The sequence below is a fragment of the Hemiscyllium ocellatum genome, chromosome 4, assembly GCF_020745735.1.
Source record: "Hemiscyllium ocellatum isolate sHemOce1 chromosome 4, sHemOce1.pat.X.cur, whole genome shotgun sequence".
Classification (NCBI taxonomy): domain Eukaryota; kingdom Metazoa; phylum Chordata; class Chondrichthyes; order Orectolobiformes; family Hemiscylliidae; genus Hemiscyllium; species Hemiscyllium ocellatum.
The window spans coordinates 98,275,731-98,295,818 of record NC_083404.1 but is presented as its reverse complement, the minus strand read 5'-3'; the positions used below and the strand labels follow the sequence as shown (position 1 = coordinate 98,295,818).

General features: G+C 41.6%; 1 protein-coding gene across 7 annotated transcripts in view; it reads left to right on the top strand.

The window, feature by feature from the left end:
- Window positions 1-20,088, top strand: part of runx1t1 (RUNX1 partner transcriptional co-repressor 1) — a 115,552-nt gene that overhangs the window by 93,635 nt on the left and 1,829 nt on the right. For all 7 annotated transcript variants that reach the window (XM_060823651.1, XM_060823650.1, XM_060823652.1 and 4 more), the window contains one exon: window positions 19,025-20,088. This exon is cut by the window's right edge and continues 1,829 nt beyond it. In XM_060823651.1, the coding sequence (XP_060679634.1) occupies window positions 19,025-19,300 (276 nt within the window). In that variant the 3' untranslated portion in view covers window positions 19,301-20,088. The remainder of the gene's footprint in view (window positions 1-19,024) is intronic.

Below are 20,088 nucleotides of genomic sequence, written 5' to 3'. Positions count from 1 at the left end.
TGGTCCAATGGACCGAGGAGTGACAGATGCTTTTTAATTTAGATAAATGAGGTGCTGCATTTTATTAAGGCAAATCAGGGCAGGACTTATACAATTAATGGTAAGGTCCTGGGGAGTGTTGTTGAACAAAGAGACCTTGGAGTGCAGGTTCATAGCTCCTTGAAAGTGGAGTCGCAGGTAGATAGGATAGTGAAAAAGTCATTTGGTATGCTTTCCTTTATTGGTCAGCACATTGAGTATAGGAGATCATGTTGAGGCTGTACAGGACATTGGTTAGGCCATGTTTAGAATATTGTCTGCAATTCTGGTCTCCTTCTTAATGGAGGAATGTTGTGAAACTTGAAAGGATTCAGAAAAGATTTACAAGAATGTTGCCAGGGTTGGAGTGTTTGAGTTTTAGGGAGAGGCTGAATAGGCTGGGGCTGTTATTCCTGGAGTGTTAGAAACTGAGAGGTGACCTTATAGAGGTTTATAAAATCATGAGGGCATTGATAGGGTAAATGGACAGGTCTTTTCCCTGGGGTGGAGGAGTCCAAAGTGAGAGGGCATAGGTTTTGAATGAGAGGGGAAAGATTTAAAAGGGACCTAAGGAGCAACTTTTTCATGCAAAGGGTGGTGCATGTATGGAATGAGCTGCCAGAAGAAGTGGTGGAAGCTAGTACAATTACAACATTTAAAAGGGATCTGGATGGGCATATGAATAGGAAGAGTTTAGTGGGATATGGTCCAATTGCTGGCAAATGAGACTAGATTTATTTCGGATATCTGGTCAGCATGGACGAGTTGGACCGAAGGGTCTGTTTCTGTGCTGTACATCTCTGTGACTCAATTTGGAAGAATAACATGCACTGTGGACAAAGAAAAACTTCTGGACAAAATACATTTGGATTTCAGGAAGGTATTTGATAAGGTTGCACATCAGAGGTCATTGCAGAAGATAAACACTCCTGGTTTTGGGGGATAATACATTATCATAACTGACAGGAACAGTCTGATTAGCAGGATGTATGTGTGGAAACGAAGAGGGGAAAAAAGCTGGGAATTACAGACCAGTTAGCCTAACATCAGTCGTGCAGAAAATGTTAGTCTGTTACACAAGATGTGATAACAAAGCCAAATGGGTTAATGAAAAGCAAAGCTGAAAAATATGTTGCTGGAAAAGCGCAGCAGGTCAGGCAGCATCCAAGGAGCAGGAGAATCGACGTTTCGGGTATAAGCCCTTCTTCAGGAATGAGGAGGAACCCTCCAACCACAAGAGATGAATGCAGATTTCTCCAGCTTCCTCATTTTCCCCTCCCCCCACCTTATCTCAGTCCCAACCCTCGGACTCAGCACCGCCCTCTTGATGTGCAATCTTCTTCCCAACCTCTCTTCCCCCAACCCCTCTCCGGCCTGTCACCCTCACCTTAACCTCCTTCCACCTATCGCATTCCCAGCGCCCCTCCCCCAAGTCCCTCCTCCCTACCTTTTATCTTAGCCTGCTTGGCACATCCTCCTCATTCCTGAAAAAGGGCTTATGCCCGAAACGTCGATTCTCCTGTTCCTTGGATGCTGCCTGACCTGCTGCGCTTTTCCAGCAACACATCTTTCAGCTCTGATCTCCAGCATCTGCAGTCCTCACTTTCTCCTAATGAAAGGCAAATCATGCTTCAGAAATTACTGTTTTTAAGGATGTCAAATTCATAGAATAGATAAGGGAGAATCTGTGGAAAAGGTATATTTGGATTTTCAGATGGCATTTGATAGGATCCCTCATAAAGTGAAAGCATATGGGGGAGGAGGCAAGTTATCAGTGTGGATTGAAGATTGTTTCCTGTCCATTAACCAGAGTGGGAATAAGTGAATGGTAGGCAGTCTCTTGTGGGGTATTGGAAGAATCGGAGCTTGGGTCCCAATTATTCCCTATATTTTATATATGTGACTTAGCTGAGGGAGCCAAGTGCAATATTTCCAGGTTTGCTGTTGACACAAAACTGAGCAAGATTGGGAGTTGTGAGCAATATGTGAGGAGGCGGCTGCAAGGTAATTTGCACAAGCTGTGTCAGTAGGCACACAGTTAATGGCTAAATGTTGAAGTTATCCATTTTGGTGTGAGGATAAAAAAATCCACTGAAGTATTTAAATGGAGATAGATTGGCAAATGTTAATATACAAAGGGATCTGGGTGTCCTTCTGCATCAGTCAGTGAAAGTAAACAGGCAGATGCAGCAAGCAGTCAGGAAAGTAAAAAGTTTATTGGTTTTGAGTTCAGACGTAGGGATGTCTTGCAATAGTTACATAGGACTTCAGTAAGACCACACCTGGAGTATTGCTTGTAGTTTTCGCTTACCTACCTAAGAAAGGATATACACAGCATTGAGTGAAGCAGAGGTTGACTAAGCCGATACTGGGGATGACAGGGCTGTCCTATGAGGAGAGATCGATTTGAATGTGGCTGTTCACTAGAAAGATGGGAGGGATTTGATTGAAACATATAAAATTGAAACAGAAAATTCTAACAGGGCTGGACAGAGGAGATTCAGGGAGGTTGTCTTTCCTGGTGGAGAGTATAGAACTAGGGGCGCAGTCTCAGGATAAAGGTTGACTATTTAAGACTGAAGTGAGGAAAGATCTCTTCATTTTAAAGGGTATTGGAATTTTCTACCACAGAAGGCAGTGGAGGCCAAGTCTCTGAACATGTTCTAAAAGACGAAAATAAATTTTTAGATTTTAAAGGTAACAAGGGACATGTGGCATTGAAGGAAAGTATAAGTCAAGATCTTTTTGAATAGCAGAGCAAGCTTGAAGGACAAAATGGCTGCCTCCAGCTTGTCTCTAGAATCACATGGAGGCCAGACCAGGTGAGGATGGCAGAGTTCCTTCCCTTGAGGACATTGGTGAACCAGATGGATTTTTCCAAACGATAGGCAATGGCTACATGGTCACCATTAGACTCTGAATTCCAGATTTGCTTTTTTTAATTTAATTCAAATTTTAACATCTGCTGTGGTAAGATTTGAACCTGGGTCCTCACAGCATTAGCTGAGTTTCTGGATTTATTGTCTAGTGTTAATACCACTAAGCCAATATTGCCAAATAAGAGAAATTCTAGCTTGTTAAATACCACAATTCATCACTTTAATTTAGGGTGTAGGTTTGCTCGCTGAGCTGTAGGTTTGATGTTCAGATGTTTCATGACCTGGCTAGGTGACATCAGTGGTAACCTCCAAGTGAAGTGAAGCTATCGTCTCCTGCTTTCTATTTATATCTTTCTCCTGGATGGGATTCCTGAGGTTTGTGGTGATGTCGTTTCCTGTTCGTTTTCAGAGGGTTGATAGATGGCATCTAGATCTATGCGTTTGTTTATGGCATTGTGGTTGGAGTGCCAGGCCTCTAGGAATTCTCTGGCATGTCTTTGCTTAGTCTGTCCCAGGATTGATGTGTTGCCCCAGTCAAAATGGTGTTTTTTTTTCATCCGTGTGTAGGGCTAAGAGGGAGAGAGGGCCATGTCTTTTTGTGGCTAGCTCGTGTTCATGTATCCTGGTGGCTAACTTTCTTCCTGTTTGTCCTATGTAGTGTTTGTGGCAGTCCTTGCATGGAATTTTGTAGGTGACGTTGTTTTTGTCCATGGGCTGTACTGGGTCTTTTAAGTATTAGTTTTTGTTTGAGAGTGTTGATGGGTTTGTGTCTATGAGGATTCCGAGGGGTCTTAGTAGTCTGGCTGTCATTTCTGAAACTACTTTGATGTATGGTAAGGTGGTTAGGGCTTCTGGCTGTGTTTTGTCTGCTTGTCATGGTTTGTTCTTGAGGAATCTGTGAACTGTATTATTTGAGTATCCATTCTTCTTGAATATGTTGTATAGGTGGTTCTCCTCTGTTTTCCAAAGTTCGTCTGTGCTGCAGTGTGTGGTGGCTCGTTGGAATTGTGTTCTGATACAGCTTTGTTTGTGTGTGTTAGGATGGTTGCTGGTGTAGTTAAGCATTTGTTCAATGTTTGTCGGTTTTCTGTATACGCAGGTTTGTAGTTCTCCGTTGTCCCTTCTTTCGACTGCGACGTCCAGGAATGCGAGTTTGTTGTCGGTTTCTTCCTCCTTGGTGAACTTTATGCCTGTGAGGGTGTTGTTGATGAAGTTAAATGCCTCTTCTATCTTGTTTCATTTTGTGATGACAAAGGTGTCATCTAGTAGTGGACCCAGATTTTTGGTTTGATGGTTGGTAGGGCTGTATGTTCTAGTCTTTGCCTTACCGCTTCTGCTATGAATCCTGATAGCGGAGATCCCATGGGTGTGCCTTTGGTTTGTTTGTAGACTATGTTGTTGAAAGTGAAGTGGGTGGTGAGGCACAGGTCCACTAGCTTCATGATGTTTTCGTTGGTAATGTGATTGATGGTGGTTGGTGTGTGTGTGTGATGGTCTCTTCTAAAAGTGTGGTAAGTGTTTCCTTTGCCAGGTCGATGTTGATGGAGGTGAATAGTGCTGTTACGTCGAATGAAATCATTGTTTCATCTTCCTCTATTTAGGTGTTTTTGATGATTTTTAGGAATTCCTGGGTGGAGTGGATGGAGTGCTGTGACTCTTCTACTAGGTATTTCAGTCTTGCGTGTAGTTCTTTGGCCAGTCTGTAAGTTGGTGTTCCGGGTAGTGAGACTATGGGTCTGAGGGAGGCTCCTGGTTTATGGAATTTTGGTAATCCATAGAATCGTGGGGTGTTGGTCCCGTTGGGTTGTAAGATATAAGTAGAAAGCAGGAGACAACAGCTTCGCTTCACTTGGAGGTCGCCACTGATGATGTTACCTAGCCAGGTAATGAAACGTCTGGATATCAAACCTACAGCTCAGCGAGCAAACCTACACTGTAAACCTCAACCTGAGCTACAAACCTTCACAAACCTTGCAATCGCCACTTTAATGTTGAGCCTCCTGTGCTACCAAACACTGAACAGGTTTGATGTGGAGAATTCTCACCATGGAGGTCAGAGTAGATGTCTGGCAATTTTAACTCGACACTTGTCCCAAAGTTAGACACAGAGCAGGGGTATTGGAATTTTCTACCACTAAAGGCATTGCCTCAGGGTACATCCCATGGACACCTACCACATGCACTCCACAACCACAGACATTGGCATCTGACCTGGGTCGTCATCTAAGGGACCTTCATGGCATGTTTGGTCCATGTACGTTATGCATCTGTACTTCAAGGCTGCACTAGTAACTGTCACTATAATGCTGCTGCAAGGACACGGTGCACTCAGGGACAAGCAACAGCTCATGGACTGGGCCTAGCCAGTTCTCCAGCTCTTCACTTGCTTTTCTCGTGCTCACAGACTGTGAGACCACTTGGATACTAACAGCATCCCTGCCTTACCTTGTTGCATCTTACATCCTTTAGCCAGAGATACCAGGCTCTCAGTACTGACTACTTGCTTTGGCGTTTCATACTGATAAAAACCATGCAGCTCGTCATTGTCAGGAATCCTAAGTCAAGTCAAAGGGGATAACCTTCACTTGAGGGACCCCTGCACAATGCATCAAGAGCAGTGTCCAGTATTATTCCAGGAGCTTGGACATGATCAGTTAGCCACTCAGGGCGATTAGAGACAAGACGCTTTCCACATAAGGAGTGAGGGCAGCCATCAACTTTCTTGGCTATTTCTGCTCTTTGATGGATGGGTTTCTTTCTGTTTGGAGGGGTGGGGGGAAAGAGAGAGAGAGAGAGAGAGAGAGATATTAACAGAGATGCAAGTGGATGGCATGGCTATTATTGTTTATGTAGATGGGGAGATGCCCAAAGCAAGTAAGTAAGCAGCACAGTGAGCATGCAAACTTCAAGCTGTCAGGGATTGGGTAGGTTGTGATTGAGTGAGTGATATAGCTTGAGATTTGGTGAGTAAATTGTGTGTGAGGTATTGGCAATAAGGTGTAAATTCTTTTGCTAGCAGAATATAGAAGGATATTGACCTTATTCTCATACTGTTGGGCTTTCCTCCTGATGGCTGTCACTTCCATGAGCTGGGTGGCACTCTTGGCCTATGCTGGCATGATCTAGTGCTGAGGCCTCTTCTGATGGTCTTACAGAAGAGGATATTCAGCTGTGCTCCATCCCATCCAGCAGGATCTCCAGGATTCTGCCCATAAAGCAAGGCACTGGCTTTTCTTTGGTTGCATACTGGGGTAAATGTCAGGAAATGGCAGGGCAGCTACAGGCTGACAGTGTTTGTTTACGTGCACAGCAACCTTTTAAAGATGGCGTATGTGCTAGGGATGCCAGTCAATTCTGAAATATCCCAGCTATAGAATGTTGTTCCCAGAATGGGTTTGGAATTGGATAGGGAGAATATAGGAAGTTATTAAGGTGTGTTTGGTAAGATATGGTGCAAACCCTCTAAGACATTCAAAGCAACATGCACTTAGCCAAAATAATGTAAAATTTGGCCCATAGAAACACACAGAAGGCAATGAAAGAGTGTCATTGAATATTTAAATATAGAAGTGGAAAGAATCTTGACAGACAGGGGACTCCAGAGTTATTGAGGTGGATGCAAGGTGGAATTCGAATCACAAACAAATCAGCTGTAATCAAGGGACAAAATAGTCTACTTTTGATACTAATTTGTATGCAATGCTCCCTCTATTTTGCATATTTAATGTCCAGAGCTCTACGGTCTGTACGCAGCAGTGATTTCCAAAACTGCCAATTGCATGTGCTACCAGGCTGAGTGAGATTGTCATTACTGACTGCTTCTGGGCATGGGCTGAAACTTTTACTCTAGATTGGGCTTTCCTGGAGTGGACAGGAACATTACTACTGTTTTTTTTGCATTGATTGTCAGTCAAGTCGTTGCATGCTTTGGAGGATAAGTCCCTGCGACATGGCATACTCAGCTCTGAGCCTACCCATCATGCGCAGTCATCAACAAAAGGCAGTCATGAGGTCTGCTGTTAGTTTTTGCTCTTCACCTTGGGTTGGCTAAGGTGGAGCAGCTTCCCATGCAGTTAATATCTGTTTTGATGTTAGGCGGCCATCATGCGTGGCATCAAACAACATGATGGTGATAAATATGTTGAAGAGGGTTAGGCTAGCACATACCTATACTTCGATGATCCTCCCACACTGTTAGACACGAGGAATGTTGTCCATCCCTTATCATCAAAGCTCCAGGAGCTGTTGCCACCCCAACTGGGTCGAGAGCATCACTGAAGTCTTTCAGTCTATGTGGAAGCAAAGAAACATTCCACAAGAATATAAAGATGCTTACATTGTTCATCTGACAAGCAGAGATAAACTTGCTAAATTTAGAACAAACTCAGGGGGATCTCATTCCTCTCCATTGTCAAAGAAATCTTCGCCCAAGTTGTTCTGAACCATTTAGTGCAACTATTGCTGACCAGGTTCTGCTGCCTGAGAGTTGTGATGGTTTCAGAAAAAGGTCAATGGTTCATGTATATGGCACTTTTGGTTAAAATTCTCCTGTAGAACAGAACACTGACCTGACCAACACCTGGACACAGTCAGCTGCAGACATTTGGAAGGTATTGGAGAAGTAGGTGGCTTTGAGAAATTTGTTAATGTTTTGGTAATCTCACAATGGTCAACTCAAGCATGTATTGGATTATCGTGAAAATCCAGCCCACCCCATGAAGTTTTATTGGAAAGCAACTTTCGCGTAACTCTTACAAATTGGCATGGAGTCTCCAATGAAAGACTGACAAAATTGGACTTTGTCTGTTTACAACTTTAGCAGCTGTGGACTTCTAGGAGCACTGTTTAACAAAAATTAAAAAGGAAGAGGTTGTTTTCCCAGGACTGTTCTCTATCAGTCACTAAAGTTAGTAGCTTTCAACGATTGTAGTCATCAACTAAAATGCAGCTGATTACAAATCTGTCATGAAGGTTGCAAACTTGGGTAAACTTTCATTCATTCTCAAGAGAATGCTATATTGTCAAGGAGTCTAGCGTACAAATTAAAATGACTTCATCTACCTGCAGTGAGTGAACCCAACAAGATTTATTAGATTCTTCACCTTTTGAGTGAGTTCAGTATTTTTCTAAAATGCTGACTTTTGTAATATGATAGTGTTTAAGGTATCAAAAGCCTTCTGGTTCCTCACCTATATTATCATTCTATGTGGGAACCTTGATCGTTGAGCTCAGTGGATATGAACCCAGATTTTCCCCAATTCTAGGATTCCTGCCCCACTCCCATTTGTGGTAGTCTTTGCTGGCGTTGGATAGCATTACAGATATGCAGTTTACACACACTCCTGCCCTACTTGCTTGGTGGTGATTTAATTCCACAACCACCACCCAAGAGGTGAGCACATTGATCGTTCTAGAGGCTCAGCACAGTATTTATAGAGCGACTAACTGGCAACTGTGTCAACAAATGCAGGCTGAACAGATGGTCATGTATCTGTTTTTCCAGATATCCTAAATGCTTTGCTGAACTCCAAGTTCAGCACACAATGTATTGAGAAAACTGCAGAGGGGATTGCAAGTGTTATTTGATTGACAGCTGTGTTACGTTGCAATAAGTTGATCTTTCTTTGTGGTTTTTCAGTGGCTTTTTTATTATTGCCACAAGCGTAAAAGGTATGAAGTGAATGAAAATTTCTGTTATTGATTGTGTGAATGGCTGTGGTTGATGGACAGTTTTTGAGAGGTTTTAAACTCAGATTTCAAACGATATTTTTAATGTCTCCATTTATATTGCCAATTTCAGCTTTATTTCAAAGACCTGGTAATAGCTCATTGGCTGTGTATGTATACTGGGTATTGCAAAAGCATAAAAAATGCAGGGGGGAGTGGTATATAAGAGGATATGGGGTTGAATGGGGATATGATGGGATATGGAAACTCAGGTTTGGTGGTAATGGTAACAACTGCACAGTAAATGTCACTGTAAGTAAGGCTGGTTTCTATCTTGCTGGCTTTGCCATCTGTCCATATCAATTGCTGGCTCAGCCTGGATTCCTTCCCATACCCCCGGTTCTCCATAAGAAAAGTTTAGAAGATACTTTTGGACAGTGGTTTACAGTATGGATTCCTGTCTCTTTCAGGAAAATCCCAATGTTTGATGTTTGAGATGTCGCAGCTGAATCTCATTTTTCCTTCACTTGATCCAGTTGTACCTTAAACTAGAGAACCCAAATCATTGCCCCCAACTTTCAAAGGCACCACCATTGCTGCAACTCCAACCATCAATATAAACAGGAACATTGTTGATCAACAGCATCAAAACAGGCCTTTAATATCAGTACAAATTGTATATCAATACCATGACTGTGAGCACAAACCAGCGATTGGATATTCAGTAACAAATAAACTATCTCTTCTGTACAACATCGAGAAGTTCCAGTGACTTTGATTAAACAGCCGCCATTCACTTAGAATGTGATACTCCCATGACATTCAAAGCAAAAACTAAGATGTGAACATATTCCATCCGATGTCAGCACATGTACTACTTAGCTGTTCAAAGAATAGGCAAACCGCCATATTTTCAAGGCTATTAAAGTCTAACAAGAAATGGGGCCTTGCCAGAATTGCCCACATCCCAAAAGCAGGATTCTGCATTGGTCATTGGACAACAGCCAGAAGAAGGAACAGTGCCTTACTTTACTGTGGTATGCCTAATTATAGCAATGTAAAGACTGACCCAGTCCAATTGACAAAGGCCTGTGATTGTGCTTAAAACCTTACTTGTCTGTATGGTTTTAAACCACATCAGTCAGTTTGTTTGTTCTGGTCCATGGTTTTTCCCGCTATACCGTTGTAATTTTTTGAAAATTCTCCATTGCTTTTATTGCATAGTCCAGTAACAAGAGTATTGAAGAAACTATATATAAATGCTAGTTACAAAGCAGGTATAATGGTGAACAAGAGTATAATTTTTTGTAGACTGTTCAGTCACCAACTCCAAAATCTAATTCAGGACATGCCTATTTGTGCTTTTGAGTGATTAATGCATTTGCTCAGGAGCTGCTTCAGGTAGAAATAGTTCTATAATGCACTAAGACTTCTGCAAAATAAATTGCTCTATTTACATTGGAGGGTGAATTTTCACAGTAGCACTTTAAATGAAGAAACAATGATATTTACTTCGTCTGATTTTGAATGAACACTGTCTCTCCCCTCTTGAGAATCTTAACATTGATGAGAACAACCTGGGAAAGAGAGTTGACTGTTCATCACATCTGCTGTGGTAATTTCTGATCCACTATCTTTCAAGATTCCTGCATGGATCTTGACATGTCTATAACCAATGGCATACAATGGTTTAAAATCATAGAATCCCTGCAGTATGGAAGCAGAACATTCAGCCACTGAGTCCACACTGATCCACCAAAGAGCATCTCATCCAGATTCCCTGTAACCCTGCATTTTTCATGGCTAACTCACCCAGCCTGCTCATCCCTGGACGCTATGGGCAATTTAGCATGGCCAATCCACCCAACCTGCATATCTTTTGAATTGTGAAAGGAAACTGGAGCACCCGGAGGAAACCCACATGGACACAGGGAGAACGTGCAAATTCCACACAGCCAGCTGCCCAAGGATGGAATCGAATCCGGATCCCTGTGAGACAGCAATGCTAGCTACTGTGCCATCCGTTTACATCTAGTGAAACTGAGATTGTCACTAACTGCATACTTGTAAGGAATTAAAAGGTAATATGAGCTTGTTGAGGAGGTGAAGATGTTCACTGATTGCTCAGTGTTCAGCACTACCATTCATGACTCCAGAGGCTGGAGCAGCAAGACATGGTCAACATTCAGGCTTGGTCTGATAATTGACAGTAACATTCAAACCACACAAAAGTTGGGCAATGACCATCTCCAGCAGAAGAAAATCCATCATTGCTCCCCAGTGGCATTACAAATACTGACACCCCAGTATCAATATCTTTAGGCTTACAACTGGCGAGAAACTTAACTAGATTAGCCATATAAAAACTGTTGCCACAAGGACACATTAGGGCTTGTAAATTCTACAGAGAGTAATCAACCTTCTGTCTCACCAATGCTTTGTCTTCATCTGCAAGGCACAAGGCATAGAGTCATAGAGATGTAAACAGATCCTTTGGTCCAACTCATCCAGACCGACCTGATGTCCCGCCCCAATCTAGTCCCACCTGCAGTACCCGGCCCATATCTCTCCAAACTTTTCCTAATCATATACCCATCCAGATGCCTTTTAAATGCTGCAATTGTTCCAGCCTCCGTCACTTCCTCTGGCAGCCCAAACCACACATGCACCACCCTCTACATGAAAAAGGTGTCCCTAAGGTCTCTTTTATATCTTTCTCCTGTTACCCTAAACCCTCTCATTCTGGACTCCCCAACCCCAGGGAAAACACCTTGTCTATTTATCATATCCATGCCCTGCATGATTTTATAAACCTCTATAAGGTCATCCCTCACCCTCCGATGCTCCACGGAAATCAGCCCAGCCTACTCAACCTCTCCCTATAGCTCAAATCCTCCAACCCTGGCAACATCCTTCTAAATCTTTTCTGAACCCTTTCAAGATTCACAACATCCTTCCGATAGGGAGGAGACCAGAATTGCAGACAGCATTCCAACAGTGGCCTAACTAATGTCCTGTACAGCCACAACATGACCTCCCAACTCAGTGTGCTGACCAATAAAGGAAAGCATACCAAATACCTTCACTATTCTATCTAATTGCAACTCCACAAGGAGCTATGAACCTGCACTCCAAGGTCTTTTTGTTCAGCAACACTCCCTAAGACCTTGCCATTTAGTGTATAAGTCCTGCTAAGATTTGCTTTCACAAAATGCAGCACCTTACATTTATCTAAATTAAACTCCATTTGTTACTTCTTCTATCGGCCCATCTGATCAAGGTCCCAATTTTGATGTCACCTGCAAACGTACTAACTATACTTATGCTCACATCCAAATCATTTATATAAATGACAAAACAATAGTGGACCCAGCCACTGGTCACATGCCTCGAGCCTGAAAAACATCACCACCCTCTGTCTTCTACCTTTGAGCCAATTGTACCCAAATAGCTAGTTCTTTCTGTATTCCATGAGATCTAACCTTGCTAATCAGTCTCCCATGGGGAACCTTGTCGGACGCCTTACTGAAGTCCATTTAGGTCACATCTACTGCTCTGCCCTCATCAATCCTCTTTGTTACTTCTTCAAAAAACCTCAATCAAGTTCGTGAGACATGATTTCCCACAAAGTCAGGAGTGCGATGGGATATTCTCCATTTGTCTGGATGAGTGCAGCTCCAACAACCTACAAGAAGCTCAGCACCCTCCAGACATCCTGACTTGGAATTAAAATGCTGCTCCTTCATTATCTTTAGATCGGAATCCCAGAACTCCCTACCTAGCAGCACTGTTTGTGTGCCTACACCACGTGGACTGTAGCAGTTTAGGGAGACAGCTCACCACGACCTTCTCAAGGCAGTTAAGAATAGGTTTTGATAGAAACAGAGGGACAAGAGGTATTCCCTCTGGAGAATAATTAATGAAATTTTGCATTCCAAATAATGAAAATTAATCTCGAAAGGACATGAAAATTTTGTCTCAGTGAGTAGTCAGGCTCTTCTTGAAAGGATCATGCAAATTGATTCCTGGAATAAATGCTGACCTAGCCAGCAATATCCACATCCTGTGAATGAATTATAAAAAGGAAATATGTACTTCCCAGATGCCTGGAGATTGTTTTAATGTGGGAAGAATTATTCAAATTAGATACTTTATTAAATCTGCTGGAACTATTCACTTGCAGTTTATTCTGTTTCTCCTTTTTACTGTTTTTGCCCAATTTAGAACGGATTCCTTGAGTTATTTTAAAGGGAGCTGGTAAGGTACTTTTCAGATGAGGAATAACTGGGTTAAGCAGGACTTGGAACTAAACACAACAGCTCATTTGTGGGGCTGGTATCTGCACAACAGGACAAATGGCTTATTTCTGTATTATACGTTTTTGTGATTCAATGGAAGTTTTCTTCAGCTGTTAGAATTTTTAACCTGCTAGTGAGTAAATCTCTTGTAAATGGAATATCCGTTCACATGTGTTGTGCCTGGAAACAGGTCTTTATCTTCAATTTGAAGTGTTTCTTTGGCAGTTTCTTTTGCCATTAATATTTCACCATTGCCTTCCAGTCTGGTGAGGGAATGGACAGTCTCAAGTCTTCCTCTGCTGAAACAGAAATCATGCTGCCATTGTTGACATTATTCTGAATAAACACATTACCCTTTGTCATTTAAGCTAAACAGACCCTCAAGGGAATATTGTTTTTTGGCATAGAGTATATACAATGCTGACTCAGACTGCCTACTCTTCATCCCTCTATAAAGTGTAATGTGTGAGATGATCTGTAGATTTACAGGAATGTCCTATATAGCATTCACATTGCTATGCTATAGCAAGAATATCCAAGCACGGTGTGACTGCCGAAAGAGTATCACACTAATGAATAAAATCCCAGGTTCCCGCAGGCTCTAAGAAGATAATCAAATAAATGTTACCAAAATTCCAACAAAACTTCATTGTTCTCTCTTCTACCTCAGAGGGTAGATTGGATGTTTATTTAAACAAGTGGCACCACCTTGACCAGTATTCCTATACTAGAATATGGGTTCAAGTCTTACCATGTCTATTGAACCAGTGTTTTCTGAATTAAAAGTGAGGTAGTTACAACTGAGCTAAAAAAAAAAGACATTGTGTAGCAAATGGCACCATATCATCACTGGTTTTATAGAAGTAGGTAAAATAAGTATCATGACCTTCAAAGTCGTATTCAGCGATAAACTTGTTACCAAGTGGCAACAAGTTCTAGGGCTCAAACTCTGACTCTGTTATAGTCATGTCATCAAGCCTTTTGTTAAAATAAAGCTTTCCCATTGCATTCCCTTTTCCCACCAGTTTTCTGTGATAGTCAGGTCCCAGTGCCATTTAAACGTTACCAAATAAAATTGCTGCCCTTCATGCTTCAGGGATCTTAGATACACTGTGAAAGCATTTACTTTGGCACAAGTGTAAGGTTTAGAGCCAGGCTGTGAGGTGGATCTATGCCAGTGATGGAACCTTGATTATAGGAGGGCAGAGTTCTTGCCTTCATTAACCCATCCTTAGAGTAAACATTTTTGAAATTTGTCATGTTTAAACTTGGCTATGCCTGACAGTCAGAAAGTGACAAACTTAAGTTCACATTAGGACTTGAAATCATTTATTATCCTGGTATGTATTACTTAACGAGAATGCATTCTCTCAGATGAGATGTTTAAACCTAAGCATTATTCACTTTCCAAGTGGATGTCCACTGGAGGTCTCCCAACGTTTTGGTCAATGTTCATTATTGAAACAACACCAACAATAACGGTTAAACTGATTGCGTACTTAATTTTGTGAATGCTGGTATCTAATTCTGTTAAAAGGACGCTAAGTACCTTGGAATTAAAGGTAACATGGCAAACAAGTGTTATGGATAAAGAGGTCTGGGGTCATGTCCCGCCCACTGCAGAGTGTTAAAACATCTCTAACAGGTTAATTAGAAAGTATCTAGACAAAGATATTGGGCTCTTTTGGTGCCGTGATAGTCTCCTTATCTTGGAACAGGGAGATCTGGATTCAAGTCCCAGTTGCACCAGAGGTATGGCATCATACATCCGAGTGGGTTAATTAAAAATATCTGTGCAAAAGTATATGACTCCTGTGGCACAGTGATAGTATTCCTACCTCTGGGTCAGCACATCTGTGTTCGAGTCTCAACTGTGCTTGATGTATAGGAGAGTCAGCCAAGTGGTGGCTGTGTGATGTGGTGATTTCTTTTTAGGGTGTGCTTGGTTGAAATAAAATGCTTCTGGAACGTGTATTCCTGGACTCTGTGAAAGCATTTATCTTCTAGTTTATAATCGTAAATACATTTTAAAATATACCATTTTTATTGGAACGCTTTTGCATGCCTGGAGGATAGGAATGACACTCCATAAATACACATTTTGTTCTTTTGTCTTTACCAACCCATTTATTTGAGAATCTGATAGGATAAGCGTGAATGTCTAAAGTATCATTGTATGAGTCTTGTACCATGTTGAAAGGAAATATCCAGCTTGCAAGCTCTTAATATGACATGATTGATACAGGAAGGAATTACCTAGTGGCTGGGAATATGGATTCATGTTCGTATATCCAGAGATCAGGGCTCAACCTAACTGTTTACATCTACAGTGGGTTGGGTGTTGAAAAGCTATGATTAAGTGGATGATGGCAGCACGCTCCTGTTTTTCATGAGCTGTCTTGCTGACTCACTCAGAAGGAGCTTCTGGTGCCTGCTATTCTTTTGTAATTCATTTTGATATGGGTGTTGCTGGCTGGGCCAATGTTTACAGCCCTAGTTGGGTTGAGAAGGTGCTGGTGAGGTGTCTCCTTGGGCTGCTCCAGTCCAAGTGCAGTAGGTAGACCCACAATTTCTATTGAGCGTTCGAATTGTATGTCATCTCTTAGTGGTTTTTAACCATAATTAAGAGTCAGTATGAAAATGGGAGGTGACATGGATTTAAGTGAATTTGCAAACCTATTGCAGATCGAGTTCAAGGTTGTGTGTGCCTGTAAGGTCAGATCAGAGACCGATATACTGTGATCTTAAGAAGCTAGGGGGTGTGAATTGATTGAATTGACACCCATATATACATCCCAGCGAACGCTTGTGTGTAGATTAAAAAACAAATCAAGAAATCTTATAAATAAGTACAAAAAAGAACAAAGAACATTACAGAACAGGAACAGACCCTCCAGCCCTCCAAGCCTGCACCGATCCAGATCCTCTATTTAAACCTGCTGCCTATTTTCTAAAGATCTGTATCCCTTTGTTTCCTGCCTATCCATTTATCTGTCTAGATACATTTTAATTACGCTATCGTTCCCACCCCTTTGACCTCCGCTGACAATGCATTCAGGCACCCACCATCCAGTACGTAAAGAATTATCCACATATATCTCCCCTAAAATTTTTCCTTCTCACTTTGAACTCGTGACCCCTAGTAACTGAGTCCTTCACTCTGGGAGTATTTCAAACGTGGCCGAATTGAAGTCTTATACGATAGTAACGTGACCTGCCAACTCTTGTACTCAATACTCTGTCCGAAGAAGGAAAGCAGCCGAAAGCTGCCTTGATGAGTCTACTGACCTGCGTTTCCACCTTAGGGAACAATGGACCTGAACACCCAGATCTCTTTGTACACCAATTTTCCCCATGACTTTTCCATTTACTGTATAGTTTGCTCTGGAATTGCATCTTCTAAATGCATTACCTCCCATTTGTCTGGATTGAACACAATCTGCCATTTCTCTGTCCAACTCTCCAATCTATCTATATTCTGCTGTGTTCTCTGACAGTCCTCTTCACTATCTGCTATTCTACCAATCTTAGTGTCATCTGCAAATTTGCTAATGAGGTAACCTACACCTTCTTCCAAATCATTTATGTACATTACAAATAATAGTGGTCCCAGCATGGATCCTTTTGGAACATCACTGGTCACAGGTCTCCATTTTGAGAAGCTCTCTTCCACTACTACTCTCTGTCTACTGTTGCCCATCTGGTTCTCTATCCATCTAGCTAGAACACCCTGGACCCCATGCAACGTCACCTTCATCGGCCTATCATGGGGAACCTTTCAAATACCTCAATAAAGGCAGTGTACATGACATCTACACCCCTTGCCTCATCAATCAACTTTGTCACCTCTTCAAAGAATTCTATTAGGTTTGTAAGACATGACAGTCCCTGCACAAAACCATGCCATCTATAACTGATAAGCCCATTTTCTTCCAAATTGGTATATATATCCTATCCCTTAGTATCTTCTCCAGTAGCTTCCCTACCACTGACATCAGGCTCACAGATCTGTAATTACCTGGATTATCTCTGCTACTCTTAAACAAGGGGACAACATTAGTAATTCTCTAGTCCTCTGGGACTCCTGCGTGTTCAAGGATGCTGCAAATGTATCTGTTAAAGCCCCAGCTATTTCTTTTCTTCTCTTCCCTCAGTAACCTGGGATAGATCCCACCCGGACCTGGAGACTTGGCCACCTTAATGTCTTTTAGAATACACAACGCTTCCTTCCTCTTTATGCTGACTTCACTGAGAATAATCAAAGATCTATCCCTGACCTCAACATCTGTCATGCCCCTCTCCTCAGTGAATACTGATGCAATGTACTCATTAAGAATCTCATCCATTTTCTGACTCCACACATATCTTTCCTCCTTTGTCCTTAAGTGGGCCAACCCATTCCCTCATTACCCTCTTGCTCCTTATATATGAATAAAAGGCTTTGGGGTTTTCCTTAACCCTGCTCACTAAGGATATCTCATGACCTCATTTAGCCCTCTTAATTTCTTGTTTCAGATTGATCCTACATTCCCAATATTCTTCCAAAGCTTCACCTGACTTCAGTGGGTTTTTTTTAAATTGGAAATTGCAATCGTGTTTCTACAATTTAAGATAGACTCATGATTGGCATACAAAACAACATTGTCCTTTTATAGACCTAACTGAAAGTGAAGTGTACCATGACTCAATGGAGTTACTGATGCGTCTCATACCCTCCAACACTGCAACCTCACAATGTTTCAAGAGCTGCTCACTATTTTCCAGAACAAAACAATCAAGTGCCATTACCAATGTGGAAATGTTTCTGTATTGTAGTGTGAAAGATGTATTTGTGTCCATTTTTGAGTAAACGTCTTTATATGCTCTTAGAAAAGTTTGAAGTTGGATAAAGCAGCCATTGTTCAAGCCCTAACTACATTACCATCTAATCTGTAGCTGATTACAACCAGAATCTGTCAGGATGAATATTGCTGATTCTTTATTTTGAATCCAAGTTGAAGTGAAAATTTGCATCTAATCTGCCAATTTAGAGCTCTGCTAAGCAACTCGAATGAAATTCTACAAGTGTAAGGTTTTTGCTTTCAAATATTTACTGTCTTGACTGGTTGTTCTGTGGCAAAAGAACGGAGAGGAGATGCTTGAGCATCTCTTCCTTAATTTGAGTCAGCTCGATCTGTACAATCTCTGAGTGAGAAGGGGAAGGAAGAGGATTTTGGCCTTGGGAGAAGTAGACATTGATTTAAAGACAAAAATAAGATCTCAGCATTTCCGCCCTTTGAGTAGTTATGATGTGGAGAAGGTATTTAAAGGGTTACAATAATTGCTTCTTCCTGTGTTAATAGTTTTACCATACATCTGCATTTAATCTGACAGAAACTGATATGGTGGCAATTAATTCAAGTATTCACTCAGTTATAGACTGCCATCATCATTCCATTTTCAGAGTGTGTGCACAGGCTGTGTCTAAAATGAATAGCTTCCCTTACAGAATTAGTCAGCGATGTTTAAAGTATTTAAATACCTGTGAACAGAGGTTTTGTGATTAGCCAACTGATCGAATAACTGCATAATAAGTCTTTGGCACTGTTCTTTTCGAATTGACTAGCACTCTTTTGAACATAAGAATGCCACAATCTCACTTCTAATTTACAGCATCTATACGATTCTAAAACTATTTGCAATAACGATTAATGTTCTGTCTTCACGGTAAACCGCAAGACACCATTGAGCTGTCCATCATTATGAAAACAATGAAAAGAATCCAGTAGCTATTTAGCATACTATTTATAGGAGTTTGCTTAGACTGCTTATTTTGACATGCAATTAACTTTATTCTGAGATGACAGTTTCCCACAGTGCTTTGGAGCTGGGCTCTTCTTTGAGCACAGCCCCTATCAAAATACAATCGTGCTGACAGCTTTTCACATCAGAAGCTGTACTTTATTTTGAAAAGAGATGTGTGCTATTTATGTGAGCTGTAACCACCCAAGATGCCGATGGGCAAATGAACATGGGCTTCTCTGCTTTGTACAACTTTCCTGGTTCAGAGCACATTTATAGATCTTTCTGCTTTGTACAGGGTATTTGGGCTTGGCTTTTCCAGTAGGCTTTCAGGAACTTCTAAATGTCGTACTTATGTTGTTCTATTTCTTCCCTCCACAGAGTTGTTGGAACTGTGGACGCAAGGCCAGTGAGACCTGCAGTGGTTGCAATACAGCACGATACTGTGGCTCATTTTGCCAGCATAAGGACTGGGAAAAGCACCATCATGTGTGTGGACAAACCCTTCAAGCTCAGCAACAAGGTGAGGCAGCCACAGCCAGCTCATCCGTAACACCCAGCAGTGAGGCAGGAAGCCCTGTGGACACACCACCAGCAACCACCTCCAGGTCAACCACCCCTGCCACTCCATCAACCATAGAAACGACCCCCCGTTAACGATACAAATTGCTCAGTCACACAAAGATGAAAAGGAAGAAACAAAAAGACTCTTACACTATCGAAGGAGAAACTAATCTGGGAGTAGTAGTGAGTTACGAAGGCCAGTAACGGGTCATACTTACTTACTATGAAAAAACAAAGATATTATTTGTTCACCTTTTTTCTTGTTTGTAAAACTGCAGAGAAGGCAGAGAGCATCGCAAAAGTAGATTTGACCTCTTCCCTCGTTATTTTTCCAGTAGCTCGGATTAAAACTAGGTAACCTCATAAACAGATGCTTTATCAGACAGCAGACCAAGGGATTGCTAATTACTGTACAAAGCAAAAATGCTAATATTAAAGGACACATTGTTCTTTTCTACAATAATGAAAAAGAAATCTCTTGCAAAACCCTCAAGGGCACATGCGTTGGCTACAGCATAGACATTTTAACAAGAAGATGAATGGCATTCATGGGTTACCGACTGAACTCTGAAGACCTGCAACAAAATGTGCAGCTGTGCAGCAGATTGGAAGGAAGCACAGATGTTCATCCTTTCCTCAAAAAAAACAATATCCAGGTCAACAGAATGAAGAATTGAATCTGTTTTTTTGCTGTGGGATGTATGAATACAACAACAAAAGAAAATGCCATAATAAGAGGCTTTCAGTCCTAATGAGAAACAGCCTGTATTTGATTTGCATTTTTTGGCAGTCACTGTGTACCAGCTGCCCTCAATAGAGCATTTCTACACTTTTACAAGGTTCCACATAGTAAGACAATCAGGTCTGTTCCTGCTCATTTT